This window comes from Crotalus tigris, unplaced genomic scaffold (assembly GCF_016545835.1).
Source record: "Crotalus tigris isolate CLP2741 ecotype Arizona unplaced genomic scaffold, ASM1654583v1 scf7180000023618.1514416, whole genome shotgun sequence".
Lineage (NCBI taxonomy): Eukaryota > Metazoa > Chordata > Lepidosauria > Squamata > Viperidae > Crotalus > Crotalus tigris.
Window position 1 is genome coordinate 11,760 of NW_024100082.1, and position 21,203 is coordinate 32,962.

At 36.7% G+C, this 21,203-nt stretch overlaps 1 protein-coding gene across 5 annotated transcripts in view; it reads left to right on the forward strand.

Annotated features, from left to right (window-relative positions):
• The window catches only part of SRGAP2 (SLIT-ROBO Rho GTPase activating protein 2), a 79,151-nt gene that overhangs the window by 11,272 nt on the left and 46,676 nt on the right, over window positions 1–21,203 (forward strand). For 3 of the 5 annotated variants that reach the window (XM_039320055.1, XM_039320058.1, XM_039320054.1), the window contains exons 3-6: window positions 549–677; window positions 5,734–5,958; window positions 6,730–6,831; window positions 8,012–8,209. In XM_039320055.1, coding sequence (XP_039175989.1) covers window positions 549–677; window positions 5,734–5,958; window positions 6,730–6,831; window positions 8,012–8,209 — 654 coding nt within the window. The remainder of the gene's footprint in view (window positions 1–548; window positions 678–5,733; window positions 5,959–6,729; window positions 6,832–8,011; window positions 8,210–21,203) is intronic. The other 2 variants (XM_039320057.1, XM_039320059.1) reach the window with 1 other exon arrangement.

Genomic DNA, 21,203 nt, shown 5'->3' on the forward strand with positions numbered 1-21,203 from the left:
TGATTGGGTTAGGTCAGGAAGGCCTGTTTCCTATTCTTCTGGGCAGAGGAATGTAAATATGTGTGTGGGCCTAGGCTTCCAGCTGCCTAGTGCAGACGGTATATTAAATTCTAGTGATACATGATCGGTCTCTATAATTTGGAGGATTTGGGTATCAGACCTTTGTTCACACTTGGCTCTTTAGTGCCTTCTGCTGATGTCAGTCCTGTGTGTCCATATCAGAGCCAAATAAAATTCTGCAGGGATCTTCAGGTTACAAACATACTTCTAGGATTGGATATATTAACTTTATGTGTTCCTGTGAACCACTTTTTGGCCATCTATGGATTAGATCACCTTCCTGTCTCTTCAGGACTCAACAGTTCCTTGAATCGTTGTTATATGATGATGCATTTGTTTTGCCTAAAAGTGTCAAGATTTCTTAGTCTGGGTTAAAAAGAAAGTGAAATGATTTCTTGATTTTGCAGAATATTTTTTCCTTCTTTCAAGGTGATTGCTTTATTCATTTTAATTATTTTATAATAAAAATCCATTTGTATATTTTTCAGCGCCAAGCAAAATACACAGAAAATAAACTGAAGGCTATTAAGGCAAGAAATGAATATCTGTTGGCTCTGGAAGCCACCAATGCATCTGTATTCAAGTATTATATCCATGACCTGTCAGACCTCATTGATGTAAGTGTACTTTGGTGGTGTATTTCCAGAATGTTTCTGCTTTAAGCCTCATTATGTTGTTCTCCTCAGTTAATTTCTTCAGTGGCAGAAGTTCATATGGAGATTTTATCTTTTATCTGTGTTCCATTTAATTATTGAAGGACAACAGCATTTAAACACAGCACTAATTAAATAGCCAAACCAAATTCTGCAATTGTCAGGTATTTCCATTATTTTAACATTATTTTTGGAGTGTGCACTCCTCAACTTTTGTAGAAAGCTTTGGGAACAACCTTAATTTGCATGCATCAATGGGACATACTATAAAATAGCCATGTCTTCATCTCATAGTTTTTTTTATAAATACCTTATGTTTTCTTCTTATTTTTTGTATTGACTTACTGCTTGAATGATTTCCAGGAATTACAACAGAATGCGTAAAATGGTTTGCAATTCATCTTAAATGTCTGAAAGATTTAAACAACCTCATTTATCCAAATTATCTTGAAACCAACCCAATTTGTTGAGATGAATGGTGAATTTTCTTAAGGTTATATAGGAATGCATGAAGTTTACACAAAGAATATATCAACATTTCTCCTTATTCAATGACTCTACAGCTGGTCTTTCTTCTAGGATACACATGCTGGCATATTTAACATGCCTTACTGTGTTTTTCACCATAGCAGCCAGTCCTATAAGATTGGGCTGAGAAACAGAAAATATTCCTAAGTGTAACTTGTCTTTTCAGTCCCAATTCAACACATTAAGGAAGGTATGTGAAATAAATGTTCAAACAAGCAAATCATTGGCCTCCTCCTTCAGCACAGTGCCTATAGAAGGCTAGTAGTAGGGACAGACACATCTGTCTTTTCTAGTTTTGTCAGGCTAGCATTTATTGAATTTAAGTCTGGATTGGCTAAATCTATATTGATAATATCCATATGATTCATAAAAATTCAAATGTACTTCATATAATTTGCAAATCTTTATTAACTGGTTTATCCATTTTTGGATGAAGTATTTATGTATTCCAGAATTCTGATCTGTGTTTTATTTTTGCATCAGTCCCGAAAAATATAAATTAGAATGCTTGACTTTAAACCATCTATATGGTAAAAGAAATAAGAAAATAATGCAAGATTAATTATAAAGAACAATCAAAACAGTAAAAGGAGGAGTCTCTTTGTCAGGGAATTGTGCAACCAGTATCCAAATGGACTCAGAGATGCTGACAAGAACTTGTTGTTTTATATAAATAAATATATTTACAGTAAATAAGAGAGGCAAATCAGGAGCATAGTCAGGTAAATCAACACATCAGCAACATCATCAGATAAATCAACAGAGAGCATACAGGACACACAGGGCAAAAAGGCGGGAATCAAGGAGACTTCCCCTTTTTACTCAAAGCAACCAATCACAGCTTAGATTGCCTCATGCAAGGAGCCATCTCACCAAGCAATCAGCTATAACTGTGTGTTCTAACTCTTTACACAACCCTCACTGTTCCGGTTATAAATTTAACTATCTTGGCACTCTTATAGGCAGTAAACTTCATTTACTGAATTTGTGTCTTTAGATTCATCAATGTACTTTTAAACAATAAATGTGCAACCTGTAAAAGTGTGGACAAACGTATTTTTTAAGCTGAATTTTGGAATGTTGGACATTTTCTTATATTACCAGCTTTGTATTTCAAGATTGTTTTAGTGGATGAAGGGTTAATTTGTCATGTTGAGAATTTAATTTGTTTGAATTCTTATTTTTTTAAAAAATCTTTGGAAAAAGCATGCATCAAGTATTTATATAACCAAGAAAGATGAGTGAGACTGATACACTTGTACATGTAATTTAAGGGATATTTTAAAATGCAAAAAAAATAAGGAAGGAGTGCTGAGCTGGAAAACCTAGATGAATTAATTTTCTTCTTCTGATTTCCAATGGGGATTATAAATTATAATTTCATGTTCATGAATGGAAATATAAAAATAGAGTCATCTATTCTGTTCTCATCTACTCCCACACAGATCATTCAATCTGGTTTTATAGAGAGGAATGCAATGGTGGGAAATTATTCTATGAAAGAGAAACCTGCACCTGAGAAAGCTACATTCATAAGGCTCCAACTCTGACAGAGTAAACCATATATTAATACAGATGAATATTAGTCATTTTGAAATTTCTGGTGACTTCCCTCATTGGCAAGATTCTCACGATTTCTCTTCCATGATCTGTGAAAAACACGGAATGTTAATTTGGTTGCAAAGCTGAAACTACTGAATATTTATGAATTAAAATAGCCTTGACATGTGCAGATTCTTAATCAACCATTTTTTTTGTTTTTTTTGTTTAATCCCTATTTAGTTTTTATGCTTCTTGACTAAATTTATTGTTCTTTCATTGCCTGCTTCCAGTAAAACCAACAATTGCTGCTTTACAAGCAGACTCTCCACACCTGCCCCAGACTTTTGGCACTGTACCCAGTCATGTCACAGTGAGCAGGTTATTGCAGGACTCAGTTTAACTACATACATTTATGCTTCTCTCCTGATTTTCTGATTCCTCTCTCTGGCACGTGTTCATTTCATTCATGGCATTTCGGTTCCACCATTTATGTGCAATACTTGTCTAGTAGGGCAGATGTAAGCTTGTGACTTCTGTCAAACAAATGGATACTTGTCCATTCAGAAGTTTTCCTTCCTTCCTTCCTTCCTTCCTTCCTTCCTTCCTTCCTTCCTTCCTTCCTTCCTTCCTTCCTTCCTTCCTTCCTTCCTTCCTTCCCTTCTTTCCTCTCACCAGCTGAAACCATTGTTCCTCTTCTACTGATACATAGTTTTTTTTTTCTCATCAAGTGATGGCAGGAGTTTATTTTTATATGATTTGGCTTTGGCAGAGTTGTTATTATTATGTAGTCTACATCTATTATTATGTATTCTACATATAATAAATGTAGAAAATACTTCAGATTTCTGTTTTGGATGTTGTGGTAAGTATCTGTTTCTTTATCAGCAACTACTTGATTATATATCTTATTTAACAAGTTTATGCTCTTTCCTGTACATGCTCCTATATTGGCATCAGGGCATCCTATAATAGGCATCTTTCTCTGGAAGCAGACAGAAGAATATTTGTGTTTCATCCATAGTGGGAAAAGCATTTTTGAATTGCAGGACTGATTTCTTCGAGAGAGGCTTTGTAGTCTCCTCTTTTGAAGTATCTTAAAGCCTTTTTTTGCAGAAGTGTATTTATTATTTCATAGACCCAGTTAGCCAGCATGAGCAAGGACCACATGCTCATGTGATAAAATAAATTTATTTTGATACCCTGCCCACATCAGTTATTCATATAATACCATACAATACCAGAGGTGAGAGACTGGGAGCGGAAGAGCAGAGAATGGTCCCAGTTCATAAGACTGAATACAGATCTAAGAGGACAAGTTATTATGGGCTGTATCAGTGGATAAATCAGTCTGAAGCAGGAGATTCTGTTATATCAGATTAAACTGTGTTTTATAATTCCACCATCTAAAACAAATTGCTATATAAATCTATGTTTTCAATTTAAGCAATTGATTGACCTAGTCTGGCACAATACAAATTGTTTATGTGATGCATTTTTTTTTTAAAAAAAGGGAAAGTACTTATTACACATGCTTCCTAACTTTCATATCTGATCAGTTATGGAAAGCTTTACAAATTCAAACTGTGTAAATAAGATATTCAACTGTAAGCTGCACTACTTTGCACTGCCAGTGTAACACTTTTTTTCTCACCTTAAATGTGGCTTATAAATACCTGGGAAGATCCTGGAAAAGATAATCAAACAACAAATCAACGAACACCTAGAGGCAAACAAAGTCATTACTAAAAGCCAACATGGGTTTGTCAAAAATAGATCATGCCAGACAAATCTTAATGCATTCTTTGACCAAGTGACAAACTTAGTGGATCAGAAGAATGCTGTGGACATAATTTACTTGGACTTCAGTAAGGCATTTGATAAAGTAGATCACTATCTACTACTTGACAAGATAGAAAAATGTGGTGTAGAAAGCACCACCACCAGATGGATCCGTAGCTGGCTGACCGGCCATACTCAGCGTGTGGTCCTCAATGGAACCGCATCTACATGGAGGGAAGTGTGTAGTGGGAAGCCCCAGGGCTCTGTTCTGGGCCCAGTACTCTTCAATATCTATATCAATGATTTGGACGAGGGGATAGATGGGGAACTCACCAAATTTGCAGACGACATCAAGCTGGCAGGAATAGCCAACACTCCAGAAGACAGGCTTAAGATACAGAAGGATCTTGACAGACTTGAACACTGGGCGCTATCTAACAAAATGAAATTCAATGGTGAAAAAAGTAAGGTTCTACATTTAGGCAAGAAAAACCAAATGCACAGGTATAGTGTAGGGGGTACCTTGCTCAATAGTAGTAACTGTGAGAGGGACCTCGGAGTCCTAGTGGACAATCACCTAAATATGAGCCAGCAGTGTGCTGCAGCTGCCAAAAGTGTCAAGCTATTTTCCAAGGCACGTGAAGGCAGGACAAGAAGCAACGGGTGGAAACAAAGCAAGGAGAGAAGCAACCTAGAACTAAGGAGAAACTTCCTGACAGTTAGAACAATTAACCAATGGAACAACCTGCCTCCAGAAGTGGTGAATGGTCCAGGTTTTTAAGAAGAGACTGGACAGCCATTTGTCCGAAATGGTATAGGGTTTCCTGCCTGAGCAGGGGGTTGGACTAGATGACCTCCAAGGTCCCTTCCAACTTTATTATTATTATTATTATTATTATTATTATTATTATTATTATTATTATTATTATTATTATTATTATTATTTGTGTAAAGTTGAATTTATATAAATCAGGTCTCCTACAACCTGGGAAACCTCTATATTTGTTAAATAAATGTATGTTTTGGTGTAAACACCATTGATTTCCAGAAAACAATAAATCTTTTGAGATGAATATTTGTCTATTGTATTTATCTTTATATTGTATCATTTATAAATTTTCTTTCAACATTTTGAATTTTACGTGGTTTTTACTTTCCTATTTTTTTTCAGCAGTGCTGTGACTTAGGATATCATGCCAGCCTTGGTAGGGCACTTAGAACATTCCTATCAGCAGAGCTGAATCTAGAACAATCAAAGCATGAAGGCCTGGATGCCATTGAGAATGCCGTTGAAAATCTGGATGCCAACAGTGACAAGCAGCGTCTGATGGAAATGTGTAACAGTGTTTTCTGCCCACCCATGAAGTTTGAGTTTCAGCCCCACATGGGTGACATGGTTAGTTTTTTCCTCCATTTTCTGTTTTCATTGCAAACTTCACTCCAGACATAATTAAAAAGTCTGTATAAGAAACAGAAAAAACTATAATCATGATTGGCTAAGGATTCTACAGCAATATGAACAATCCTTAAGTACTGAATGCATGCTATAAGTCCAATTAGCTTAGCTGTGCTCATTGTGATGCAATGCTCTTCCAGTTTCCAAACAAACACCTATTCCATATTCACTGGGGACATTTCTGTATATATACAGGTAGCTCTAGGTTAACAACAGTAATTGGGACCAAAATTTCTGTCACTAAGCGGTGTGGTCATAAAGCACAATGTCACATGACTGCATTGTTTCTGCAGTGGCAAGTCCCCATTGCCACAATTAACTGAATCCCATTGATCATTAGGCAAGGAATGAACCAAGGTCATTCCTGGTTTGGTCCATTCTAGCCACAAACCTCTGTAAGGGAAATGATTCCCTTTTCTTGAACTCTCCCCACACACTTATCTCCCCTCCGTCTTCTGCCCTTTTGGTTTATTCCAGTGTGTGAGCCTAACCATTGTATAAGGTAAACTGTGGTGTATGACTAGTTGTGAACATCCAGGCAATTGTTGTTTATTGAATTTGAATTAAAAATAATTTGTTTCCTGGTTTATTTAGCAATCCTTTGTTCTATGGCCCAGTGTAGATATCTCATACCTGATTATGAGTTTTAACAAAAGTGAAGAACTAGAAGCAAGTGTCTGGAAAGTTAAAAAACAGCCTATTCTTTTCTAGGTATTCCAGCTTTGTGCCCAGCAACCAGTGCAGAGTGAATTGGTACAAAGATGTCAGCAGCTGCAATCTAGGCTATCCACTCTGAAGATTGAAAATGAAGAGGTAAGAACCCAAACTCCACATCGCTGATAAAAATTTCCCTCTTTTTATTGATACATCTCCATATTCCTCTTTTTCCATGACATTTAGCCTAAAGCCTGACAGCATGTATTTAGTACCCATTCTGGGCTGGACATCAGTGGACCAACATCCACATTGGTGGGCAGGGTAAGATCTCTATCAATCTTCCAGTGTTAGAGAAGACTATATGAAGTTAGAGAAGATGTAGTTTAGCTATGAGGTCCTTGCCCACCTAAACATCTAAAACAGGTATGTCCAACCTGTGGCCAACAGGCCACGTGTGGCCCTGGATAGCTAATCACGCAGTCCCACAAGATCTCAAAATTATAATATTATTATGTGATTTATATACATTAACTATATTAAATATTTTATACACAGCCCAAGAAATTTCCTCTTCAATCATTACAGCTCAGGCAAGCCAAAAGGTTGGACACCCAGGACCTAGAACATCTAAATTGGCTAAATCACATATAAAAAATGCTTTAATACCACCTTTTTCAAAACAAGCAACAGCAGCTAGCAGTCAAAGGACATCATGAAAAGTCCTTAATTATACAATACATGGATAGACACAGCCATAGTTTCAGATGTGAAACTGTGAGCATCCTAGACCTAGAAGTTAAGTCCAAATACACTAGAAGCCTGGTACTCAGACAAATCAACCATCAACAGGCACATAGAGACAAACAACATCAACATACATTCAAAAGAGAAAATCAGAAAGCTGAAAGATCACAACATCTACTTACCCACAATCAATACCCAGATAAGCAGACATTAATATCAATATTAATACTAAACCAACAACTAAACAACCTGTGTAATTCAATCTTTCTTGTCTTCTGTGGGCGGCAAAGTCAGGCACAAGTGACTGGAAGCAGGAGATTGCCAGTGCTTCTTTGGGGTTAGGCACATGTCACCTGCCCTAAAGATGGTGTATTGAAATCCCTCTCAAAAAGGAGTTGCTCTAGATCTAGAAATCATGTCCTAGAAATAGGACATGATCCCTCTCATGGTATATCAGATACATAATTAGATTTGTTCTTTCTCAGCATCTCTACAAAAGGTCTTTATGTTGAAACAGTATCTAATATAGGATTAGTTATGCTTCAGCCTCACTTTTTGTTTTTTATTTTTCCTTCTTCATTTTCTATGCCAGGTTAAAAAAACAATGGAAGCCACACTACAGACTATTCAAGATATTGTCACTATTGAAGATTTTGATGTATCCGATTGCTTCCAGTATAGCAATTCTATGGAGTCTGTAAAATCCACAGTTTCTGAAACCTTCATGAGTAAGCCAAGCATTGCCAAGAGACGGGCCAATCAACAGGAGACTGAACAGTTCTACTTCACAGTAAGAGCCCTGAATTTTCATCATCTTTCATGTGTTAAAACAGTAATATTTTAGAGATGGAATATATTCAAAGTTCAGTCAAATGAATTTGGCTGGTGAGAAAAAAAAATCTAAAGCTGGTAATACTGAATTTTCCAATTTTGCTGAAATCAATATTTTTAAATATATTCAAAGATTATTTTGATACATATTTTCTTAAAACTTTACTAAAAACTGGTAAAATTCCATGCCTAATTTAGATAGTACAACAGAGCAAATGAAAGCAATCATCAGCAGGCTTCTAGAAAAAAAAATGCACATGCAGTTGAGTATAATGGAAACATTTCTTCTTAATTCTGTACTTAAAGTTCTGAATGACTGGATGTTTACTAAAGAAAATGTGTGTCTATCGTATTCCACTGGAATTGTCTACATTCAAAGACAGGGTAGAGTTCCACAAGGAACTCAGGACCTGCAGGGGAGGCTGTGCTGGGCCCATCTTCTAAGACAACTTGGATTGAGGCAGCCAGATATTAATTAAATCCAGTGCTTTTTTTGTTTAAAAAAAAAAGGTGCAGGAACTCACACACATCATACAATTTGCCTTGCCTACCCGACAAGGTTCCATCCAAAAAAGGTGCCGGAACTCCGTTCTGAGCGTTCTGTGAGAAAAAAAGCCCTGACTAAATCCCTGAGAATGCTCACGTCTCAAGATTCAGAGAGAAGCAGAAGTGCTCTGTCCCTAGGAAAGGATCCTTGGAAATAATTGATCAATTTACAGCCAACTTTTAAGCAGCAGCTGATGTTAGGTTGAAACTCTGGAGGTAACATTAGGAAAACCTTCATTTGAGAACAGAGTGTGATTAGAATACTGTCAGTATCAATCTTGTCATTCTGCTTATTCATTCCGGATACACAGCTTCTAATCCTTGATGTGTTTCATTTCTTGTATACATTTCAACCAGTCAGCAAGACAGAAACTGACACTCCCTCAGTTGTTGCCTCTGTGATGTGGCCTGTGGCCTATTATTTGGACTTGCTTCATCTCCCTTCTTAATTTTCCCCCAAACAGCCAACTGGTGGAATGTGGCCCCATGTGAATTGGCACATATGTAAAGAAGCTTTGCTTCATTGCTTTGTGGCTGCATGTTTTAAATTGCTATGGTCCTCTTATAGGGATCATGGGACTTTTAAAAAGTGCTGCCTACTCTGCAAATTACTTAAGCAGATAAAGTGGTTTATCCTGGATTTGGTTTAGTAATAGATTTATTGGAGAGTATATCATTCTTTTAGATAAGAAATAAAAATACTTCAAAAGCCTTATTAAATTAGAAGGTTTGAATGGAAGATGAATGTAACCCCCCCCCCAAAAAAAAAGGATTGATTCATTTAACAAGCAGTTGAGGTCTCCTGAGTGTCAATGGTTATTAAATGAGCTTCCATGTTGTTGTTTTTAGGAAAAACTCAACCCTTTTCAAATAAATATGAATTTATCAGTGCATTTTTTTCTTCACATTGTATAACTATTTTTGCTCTCAACCAATGGCAGTGACATTAACCTTCTGCCTCTAGGAAATGGATATGCCATTAGTCATGTCATATTCATATATCCAGGATAAATAAACTTCCATATGATCTTCCAGCTTACAGGTACCCTTAATATGAATTTCAGGCTTTAGTTAAAAGTATCATATGATTTATGCAGCCTGAAAATAGTTGTGACTGAGCATTAATGGTGTGAGAAAATAAATGCAAGGAAACTAGAACATGAACTATTACATTACTGTGCATTTTAATATGATACACTTTTGTGAGCAAGGTAAAAGACAGTCTACCTAGGTTTGCAGTGTTCCTAGGTGGATTTTATGTTAGGTCTGAAGAAGAAAGGTATTACATTATACAAGCCTGTTCTGTCAGCTCACCGGATTAGCTGATCTGGCCCATTATCAATTTTTCTATGCTTTGGGGAATCTGTCAGAATTAGAGGGCGTAGAATGCTTTTAGTATTTCAAAATGTCCTTTGAAGCTCAGAATCATCTTTATTGAATGACAGACCATGAGCAAACAGGACCCCTTGGGGCAATAGATCTATTAGGATGATTCACCCCAGAGCTTAATGGATCCTGAGGTTTTCTAGAGGGCACTTTGGGTATTGCCCAATGACTGTGGAGGCAACCAGTGATCTTTTTCTTACAGGCTACTTTCTACTCAAGAATACCAACTGGGTCATTAGTCCTCCAAGGAAATGCAACAAATGAAGTAAAATTATAGCGAGATAGGTGGTAAACAAATTTAATAATTTTTATATTAATAAATAAAATACAATATTGAAAACTATAAACAAACACAACCAAGCACTGATACATGCTTGAGTTTCAGCTTACATAATGGCAATAAAATATCAACACCTGTATATTCTATGCTATTTTGGTTTCCTGCTGGTTCCTGATATTTTAGGACAGAGGTGAAGACAAGACACCTGCAGAGCAGTTGTGACGCTTTTTCATGTTTCTTCACACATAGTCACTAATATTTGTTCAGAATTAGATGTTATTTGATAGAGCATGCCAAGTAACAAGAGCAACATCTTCTAATATCAGCTAATATTCTTTTGAGCTCATGGAATCTGAAGAAATTAATAAAACCCTGTATAGTATAAACTTTGCAAGAGGCACAGTGGCTCAGCAGCTTAGAAATGCTGGATGTGTTGGTCAGAGAAGATTGGCTGTCTGCATTCCAGCAGTTCAAGCCCTAGCATTGCGTGATAGAGTGAGCTCCCTCACTCGCTTCAGCTTCTGCCAACCAAACAGTGCCAGACCAACCTGAATGCGATGCAAAAAATGATGGAGAAAAATCCCTAGATGACTCCAACACTTCCACAGAACATCATTAACTGCTTTGTGTGCAGAGCTGGTTTACCCATTGTGGTGCACCCTGGATAGTGCATGAGCATGAGCTGAATGAACTAGCAATCTTAGCCAGCCAAACATCTACAGTGTAATAACATTATAGATACCTAGCTTTCATGATGAATAGGCTAAATAAATGTATAAACTCTGGTCTGGAGCCATGTTCAGCCTAGCACTTTTTAAGTGGCTGAAGGGTACCTAGTTGGATTTGAGAAGTGACTGATTACTGTCTGAGAGAGTGGAATGCCATAATTCTTGAAAGAGGTCCTGATATGCCCTCTGTTTAGCTGTCTCTGGGGCTTCCACCTAATATTCAGTTGCTCCTTTTTGGGAAGATTTGTTGAGGAATTTATGAGGAATTATATGTAGAGGAATACAGAAAGAATAAAAGTACCTGAGTCCTCTGAAACAGGATTGGTCACACTGGTGGCTGAACTTCAGCAGGTTCTGGATTGGGAAAATATGTCTCTCCTATTCCTGTTAAACTCTCAGTAGCACTTAACACAATCATGATATTCTTTTGAATAACCCATCTGGGATTAGAAGCAGATTTTATGGTGGGCCCACTTTTATCCGAGTTCCAGTCTGTAGTCATGGAGGAAATACTTCATCGTGGAGAACTACAGGGCTCAATTCTCTTTCTGGTGTTATTTAATATCTACAGTATATAAACTAAGCCTCAAAGAAAGGTAAGCTGTTGTTTTGGGATAAAGTATCATCACTCAGCTATATATCATAACCCCCAGCCAGACCAGAAATGCTGTGAGGTTTTGAATTGGTGTCAGGAGTTCACAAGGAACAAAGAAAACTGAGACTAAATTCCTGCACTGTGGAGCTGCTATTCAGTTTTCTAATGTGTATAATACAAGTTTGTATCTGTGAGTGTCCGTCATTGATAACCAAACGGAGGTTTATTTCCGAATTGCCCTTGTATCTTCACCCCTTGAAACATTGTTTTCAGTTGACATTCTGGATAGGCTCACTCTGCAACAAACTATATGGGGATGCCTTTGAAGATGCCTTGAAGGCTATGATTGGTGCAGAGTATGGCAGCTAAGATGGTTATCGTATTAATTTTGATAATGTATTGTGCATATTGCCTAGAATTATTAAATTGAGGCATTATAAGCAAGTTTAATAAATAAACCAAAGTATAGCATCTGCCATCTTGGAAATACATATCTTCTTAATTTGGTTTGCATTAATGTTTCTAGTAATGAGTCTATATTGTGAATTCCAAGTTTAAGATATAATCCAAAACAGATGTACTTGTGACTTAGGTTTCTTTTTGAAGCCGGCAGGGTTTATTTCTAGATGTATGAGATTGGGATCTGTTTTAACATGCAGCTGCAGCAATATTTTCCAGTGTGTGACTTAGATCTCCTCATGCAGTCAGCATCATATGTTAAATATGGATTATGAGGGAGATAGTTACAGTTATGGATATTGTTGGATTTTAAGAGACCTTTTAAAAACTATTTTAATCATCTGAACTCTATAATGTTCAGATGTATTAACAGAAGTAAGCTTGCCAATTGAAGTAGCATAAAATATATATTTACAAATGAATCTGAAATGACGGTTCTTTGAAACTGCATAATGTAAGCAACCTCAGCTTTTAAGTATAAGGGACAAAGAAGAGTATTTCTTTCTTTATACTTTAATAGTAGCTATTCAAGATGGCACCAAAAACCCATATTTGTTTAAAAAGTCATATTGGAGGATCTCTTGAGAAAAAGAGAACCTGATATTTATTTAATAGGTTTCCAAAGAAGAAAAAAAATTTATTTTATTACGACAAGATGGAGGGTGTGACTTAAATTTAATAAACTAATTGGAGTTAGGATGGATTTTCTATTGATTTGACATATGTAATTAAAAGAAAGTTCCTGTAGAAGAAGGAGAGGCAGACTTTGGGACAGAGTTAAGAGAGGAATCAACCTGGAGTCGTTATATTACCACAAGCAATCCAAGTCTTTTTGAATTCTGTTAACTCTTATCTAGTGCCAATATGGTGCTCACCATTAAATGACTAGATTTCTATGTATAGGCATCAGCAATTAATCAGTTAAACTGGAACTTAACATGTGGTCCTGATTCTTCATGCCTAATATTCCCAATGCTTTGTTTTGTGCTTATAAAGTGAGTTGTTTCTATATCACCTTTCTCTTATCTATCATCTATCTATATCATCTATCTATAATTTTGAGTAATTCCTACAGTTTGCAAAATATTATTGAAACTGAATTTGAAAGTATGCATGTTAAAAGAAAGTTTTAAAAGATGCATTAGAGTTAATTGATTTAAATTATAAAGATGAAACTTTTAAAGAAATGAATAGAGAGTCTTAAAATGAATATAAAAGAGTTTTCCCTTTAAGGTTAAAGAATTTGAAAGCATATAATGGTTTTTGTTAATACAAATGAAGATAATGTAGAAAGATTAATGTGTAAATAGAAATATATATCACTTCCGACAAGAGAGGGGAAAAAAGAAAAAATGGATTTTTGGTGATATAAACTGTTTTAAATAGAGATATTATTTGGTCTTGTTTCTGTTGGAATATTGCTTCTGGTTTTTATGTTTGAAATAGAAAAAAATGAAATTCAGAATTTAGTCTGAAAATTTAATGATTGTGTACTTATAGAACTGGCTTTTAATAATTATAGGTTGTGTAAAAATGAGGTCATAATTGTATTAGTATGGTATGTTGGAAAGAGTCAGAAGTCTACCATTTTTTCCTTCTGTCCTTTATTCTTCATTCTGCATAGTCCCTTTATTTAATCTGCATTTTCATTGTATTTTATGCTATAATAAACCTTAATAAAAGTTTTTTTAAAAAGCAATATGCACCAAACCTTTATTCAATAGTCTTATAGAATAATGAAGAAAATAAAATGAAATAAATGGGGAATATTTTAAAGAATTTGAAATAACTAATACATTAATTAACAAATTTAATTTATTTTGTTAGTCTTCATGAGAGTCACAAAATGTATGGAACTACAGGTATTTATAACCATGACTGTAATCAGTCCCATGCTGCTTTTTATCAGCATGTAATTATCTCTCCCTTGTTTACTCACTGACAACAGTGCAGCTTTGTGATACTCTAGTCTTCTCCCATTGCATTCTGGGAATATCTCTGCTGAAGCAGAATACCCATTTTAGTGTTCATGTTGCTTTTTAAAAAAGAAGTGGCTTTCTTGATTCCAGAAATATATGTTATGTATATATATTTGTAAGCCAAAGTGAGAGGAATATGGGACGTAAGGCAGTATTTCCATTTAGTTTTAAAAGCCCAGCAGGAAGACCTACATTGGTTTACACATTAACCTATTATTTATTCTTCCTGACAGCTGCTTCCTACAAGTGAATACCAAAGTAGGAGGATGATATTCATAGCTCTGCAGTTATAGAGGAAGACCACTGCAAGATTCCCATGGTATAGGATGACACATTTTTTAAATCAGAGAACTTGCTAGCAGATAAACCGTACTATAATTTAAAGTCCTTTTATTTGACTTTGAACAGGTTGTAGCTGGATTAGCATTGTTATCGTTTGGAGTTCAAAATACATATTTCAAAATGTTGCTTGCATATACCGGCATAAGGAGGACATAAAATGTAATTGATATCAAATTGGCATCCAACAATTGAGATTAATGCTTCATCCGGTACATTTTGAATAAATGGTATACATCTCAATCTTGTCATCTCCTGTATCAGCATTTTAATGCCTAGGTTCATATATAATTTTATCTGTAATACTGCAGCAGGGAGACAGTGTTACAGTCCATTATTGTCACACTTCATACAGGATACAGCTCTTAGATGGTCTCCCAATTCCCAAGCAAACTCAAGAAAGTTAATTCATTGTAGAGAAATAAGAAGTTGTTGTTGTTAAATGCGAAGTCGTGTCCGACCCATCGCGACCCCATGGACAACGTTCCTGCAGGTCTTCCTGTCCTCTACCATCTTCTGGAGTCCATTTAAGTTCACACCTACTGCTTCAGTGACTCCATCCAGCCATCTCATTCTCTGTCGTCCCGTTCTTCTATTGCCCTCAATCTTTCCCAGCATTAGGCCCTTCTCCAGTGAGTCCTTCCTTCTCATTAGGTGGCCAAAATATTTGAGTTTCAACTTCAGGATTTGGCCTTCTAAAGAGCAGTCGGGGTTGATTTCCTCTAGGACTGACCGGTTTGAACGCTTTGCAGTCCAAGGGACTCGCAGGAGTCTTCTCCAGCACCATAGTTCAAAGGCCTCAATTCTTTGGCGCTCAGCCTTTCTTATGGTCCAACTTTCACATATTCACTTATTCTTCAAATAAGAAGAACCATCTATTAATAACCAAGAACCCCACTCTGTATATATGCTAGTCTTAAGGTTTACATCCTGTCTCTCTTTCTTCTATCTTTTTGAGGCAATGGCCATTTGGCTACTTGTTTCTCAGCTTGAAGATTTCTGATGTTTGTCCCTAGTTTACAAAATGTGTTTTTTGGGGGGGGTATGGGAATCTTGCCACAGTAACATCAATTCTTATATTGCCCCCTCCGTCTTCTCCTCCTTTGGACCTGAACATGCCTTCTCCTCCATCCAGTTGGGAAGGATTAAAAGGTGTTATGTCTGTCCTTTCATTGTTTCATCAACTGACATATTTAAGTGTTCATAGGCCTGAGCTTCAGGAATTAATTAAACCTACCAAGAGCATATTTGCCTTCAGTAGAGGACTCTGTGAAAGTTGCCAGTGGCACCAGACTGGCACTGCTATTAGGACATGCAGTTTTATTTCTGAGCCCTTCTAGGTTAGTAGCATTACAGGAATGATTAAGTGACTGAATCCTGTAATGCTACTGACCTAGAAGGGCTCAGAAATAAAACTGCATGTCCTAATAGCAGTGCCAGTCTGGTGCCACTGGCAACTTCCACAGAGTCCTCTACTGAAGGCAAATATGCTGTTGGTAGGTTTAATTAATTCCTGAAGCTCAGGCCTGTGAATACTTAAAGACTAGGCTTGGCTTTTAGATTAGATTTGGAGCAATCTAGGCACCTGCTTGCAAAGTATCCCCTTCCTTTACAAGTAGGATATTTAGCAGATGAGGGCTCAAGTATTGGTACAGGTTTTCATGGCAGAAAATACAGCTTTGCTAAACTGCTTCTGCTTCTGAAGCTTCTGAAGTCAGGGTGGAAGGGAAGAAGATAAGAACGAAAGAGATTAGTGGAGTCTTCCTCTCCCTCCTATACAAGTCTTCCATCAACCTCAAACAGATTGTGTATTAATGCAGCCAAAGTCTTTAAGGTATTGCCACACTGAGAATATCTCTTGCGTTGTAGGCAGCACATTTCACAGTTGGTAGTCACCTGTTTAATAGAATTGTCAAATGTTAGTCCTAAAGAGTATCATGAAATTGTTGTCCAAATCCAGGGCATTCTATCTCAGAAAGCAAACTGTTCATTCTGCAGCTTTTTTTGGTCATCAGATTGATTATAAATCCTATACAAGGGCAATTGGTTAGAAAATCCTCAAGTCTTAGAGCAGTGGTTCTCAACTTATAGGTCGCGACCCCATTGGGGGTCCATCGACCATTTCACGGGGGTCGCCAAGCAAGGCTGTCCGCCATTTTTTTTCCCTTTTCCGGCGGGTGCCTTACCGGTGGTCGGCCTGCTCCGTCTCTGCTGCTTGCCAGCTACGCCTCGGCCGGCACAGGGGGCGGCACCACGCATGCGCGGCGCTCCCGGGCAGGGAAAGTCCTCGACTTACAACCGGTTGGGTAGTCCTCGTTCTATGACCGGTTTAGTCCTCAACTTATGACCGGTTGGGGTCGCGGCATTAAAAAGGTTGAGAACCACTGTCTTAGAGATATATATATAACTGACAGTGAGTGAGGAAGTTAATAAATTTGTGTAGATTTCTATTATGCTAGTCAGGAAGCATTGGAGGGTTTCAAAAGCAGAAACTGAAGGCCTTGAGGTAATACTAGTGGCAAATTATGTTCTACCCCTTGTTTCATTGTCTGAATTAACTGATCCATTTGCACTGCAACTTCATTCTCATACTGGAATAAAGCCACTAGTAATCTAAATAATAGTCTGTAGGTTTGCAAGAAATTCTGCAGTCATTTCTTAATCTCTGGGGTGGAGTCAGACTGTCCTTCTCTAGTCAGGGGCCAGAGAGGCAAAACATACTGCAAGGCTTCATAGCAGGGAAGACAGTTAGGCTCCCTCCCTGCTCCACATTAGAAAGCAGACTTAAAATGTTATGTAAGTAGATTTATTGCAGAGAATTAGGAAGCCATATATTCAGGTAATTTGCTATCTAACCAGACCCAGGAATTCATCAACCTCCCAGATAGATCAAACAGGAAAAAAAAAAAGATGAGTGAAGTCTACTTTATTGTAAGACTACAGCAACAGAATCTTGCAAGTTTGAAAGCATAACTCTCCCGTCATCTCTTTTTATTGCCTAAATAATTTGAGTGAATCTAAATTTCTTTCTCTGCACCTTACCTAGTAGTAGGCTCCTCCCCCTTTTATCTGATTATTCCTTAGGCACCATCTCTCCCACCTTCCCCCCCCCTTCCAAAGTCATTCTCACATTCCATTACAACCCTTTATATATTGCAAATCCTAAGGTGTGAATCTTGCCAATTTTCCTTTTTGAATCAACAACTATTTGGTTACTCATTTCCAAGCCTTGTTTCTGTTTTTTGTCCCTTGTTTATAAAATGTCTGTCTTTGGCTATAGAATCAAAAGTTCCTGCTGACCAGCTTCAACTCCTTGTCTTGTCCTGTCCTTCAAAGTGAATATAATAGACCTTTTCATTTTAAAACATTGTTCAGTCACATTTTAAAGGGACAGAAGTGTTGGGTTCTGAATGACAGTGGCTACAATCAGATTTGGTCACCATGTTGTAAAAAAGATGTTGAAACTCTAGAGAAGAGCAATAAAGACGATCAGGGGATTAGAAGCTAAAACATATAAGGAACGGTTGCTGGAATTGGTTATGTCTAGTCCAGGCATGTCAAACTTGTGATGTCGCGTTTACGCAACGTATCGGCACTTTTTGCCATTGCCGGCAATGGGGTGGGCATGGCTTCCGCGTGATGCATCTGGCCCACGGGCCGGCAGTTTGACACCCCTAGTCTAATAGTCTAATGAAGAGAAGGACAAGAGGTGACATGATAGTAGTGTTCCAATATCTCAGGGGCTGCCACAAAGAAGAGAGAATCAAGCTATTCTCCAAAGCACCTGAAGGCAGGACAAGAAACAATGGATGGAAACTAACTAAAAAGAGAAACAACCTAAAACTAAGGAGAAATTTTCTGACAGAACAATTAATCAGTTGATTATTATCAGTGCCTCCAGAAGCGGTGAATGCTCCAACAGTGGAAGTTTTTAAGAAGAGACTGATAGCCATTTGTCTGAAATGGTATAGGATTTCCTGCCTGAGCAAGGGGTTGGACTAGATGACCTCCATGATCCCTTCCAACTTTTATTATTATTATTATATGATCATAACGTCTTAGATTGGAAATCAGCAATAGATAATAGTTTTCTTTTGTGGGTGAAGAAAGAATGAGAAAACACTATCTTTCTAGTTAGATTTGAATTTGTTGCTCTCCCAAAATGGGGCAGAGTATGATTTATTTTTTCTCAGGCCACATTTACTTATAAACCAGCATCAAGTTTGTGCATTATTTGGAAGCAAAGTGCTTGGAATAATAGGAGTCCATTGTGGACTTTTAAAAATATCTTCATAAGGTGACCTAATAGTTTAGGGTTCAGAATATCACTTTCAATTTAAATTGGCTCCAGGCAGGCAATTGTCCTGCCTTATTATCAGGTGGTTATTTATTTTAATGGAGTCTTGACTGACAGCAGGGAGTAAGCCACTGAACTGTGAACATATCAGTGCTGAAAGGTGCTCTAATCACTGCTTTGGCCTACTGTTTCCTGAATCTCTCAGGGAAGTGCAGATAGCTTTAGTGTTCATTTATCCTTATCTTGAGAATTATTTAATTTTGCATTACACAATGTAGAAATTTTGGTTTTTTTTTTCATTCAAAATGTGTTCCTACTGCCTTTTAAAAACCTAATTGCTCTGATTTGCACTTTAAAGCAGTGGGGTTAACCCTATTTATTTAAACTTTGAAAAGCCATCACCTGTAATTCTGTAATTAATCAGTTCACTGAAATATAAAACATTTAAATTAATACTGAATAAGGAATACACACATCAAAATGTCAATAGTATAGATACTTAGACACCTCTGGTATTTAATGAACTCTGTGTCAGTTAAGAAGATTAAGGAGTTTCCGCTGAGTGCTTTTCAAGAACACTGTACTTGAATAAAGCTTTTATGTTCTTTTGAAATTCACATAACTTTTTAATACATATTGTAAGAAGAAAAGAGCTGTGACCTTGAAGTTTGGCAAAGTAATTTCAAATATTTAAAGTGAGTCATATGAACCTATTTGTTCTTATAACCCAGGGTTGTCAAACTGCCGGCCCGCGGGTCGGATGCATCATAGCGAAACCGTGCCCACTCCATTGCCGGCAATGAGAAAAAAGTTGTGATATGTGACATGTCACGTGCCGTTGTTTGACACCTCTGTTATAACCAGTCCAGTTTTATGGGGCCTTTTAGAGATGGTCTTAGGTGGTCACCACAGTATAGATTTCTATATTATAGTTAAGATGTGGGCTTAAATCTGGGAACATCCAGGTTTAGGTCCACTTTCAGCTTGCTTATGCTTTCTCAGTCCAATGTAACTTACAGGGTTGTTGTTGTGAAGCTGCTTTGAGCTTTTATATAAATCAAATGAATACATGCAAAGTATAATCTAAATACTGTAAACCTTCAAGATTTTACCAAGAATTAAAATTATTTAGAAAAACTGATCATTTTTTCTCAATCTAACAAGACTTGTTGTTGAAAGGATAAAATAAAAGAAAACCTCCATGTATATCCCTTGAACTCTGAAATAAAAATGGGAATAAACTAAGTAAAATGAGACCGGTCTAGTACTTGGGTACCTGAAAAAACAGATTTGCAGGCTAGACTAGGGGAAAAAAGTAAACCTTTTTTGAAAAAAAATTAAGTGGCAATCTATATGTTGCTTCCAAGAAAACTTGTGCACATTGTCATCATGAGTCACATTTTATTCAAATGATCATTTACTTTAATTGTACTAAAAGAGGTGGGGTCATTGATTTAGGTATTTGTGTAAATTATTCACATAGAAAAATTAGGAAGTTGTTATTTAATACTGACAGATACTGTGTTATTTCTACATGCAGAGATTGTGTCAGCTTCTTTTTACTTGGGGATTAATTGAAATTTCAGTTTGACCAGTGGGCCCTAAATGTATGTGTGCATATATTAAATCAATTCATATCGCTGTGGATTTCACAAATTCAACTCTGGGAAACCAACATGTTAAAAATAATAAGATAAAAGCATACAGTGGTTGCCAAGGATAAACCTAAACAAAGCAATTGAAAAAAACCTCTCAACCATCTCCCACGAGTTGGAGGATATCCAAATCTTCAGTGCTTTACAAATTCTGATGTGGTATTAATGTATGCATACAACTTTATGTTCACTCTCATTTTGCAGTTTACTGATTTATAGTAATATTACAATTTAAAGTATTGGTTTTAGTTTTTAAAGCCCTACATATCTTAAAAGCCCTTCTTTTCTACATATAACACATCTACCAAATATATTTGCCGTAGCTGTGGTGATGAATATCCCATATGCATCAGAGGTGAGATTGATGGAAACTTTAGGCAACATTTCTCTGTGATGGACCTCAGTTTCTGGAACTGCCTTTCCCTATAGTCAACCCAGACATCCTTCAATAAATTGTTAAAATGAATATATTTTACATATTAAGTGTGTCATTAACTGTCAAAGTAATGGTGACTGGGGTTATTATATTCATAATTGGTTTCTCTTTTCTTGTAATTTGTTCTTTTACGTTTTTATTGTTGTATATCTGTTTGAACAGCAAATTTTGGCAGTGTACAAATATAATAAGCAAATAAAATCACTTCCATCCATTTATGTTACTTGTTAATAATATCATCACACAAATTACA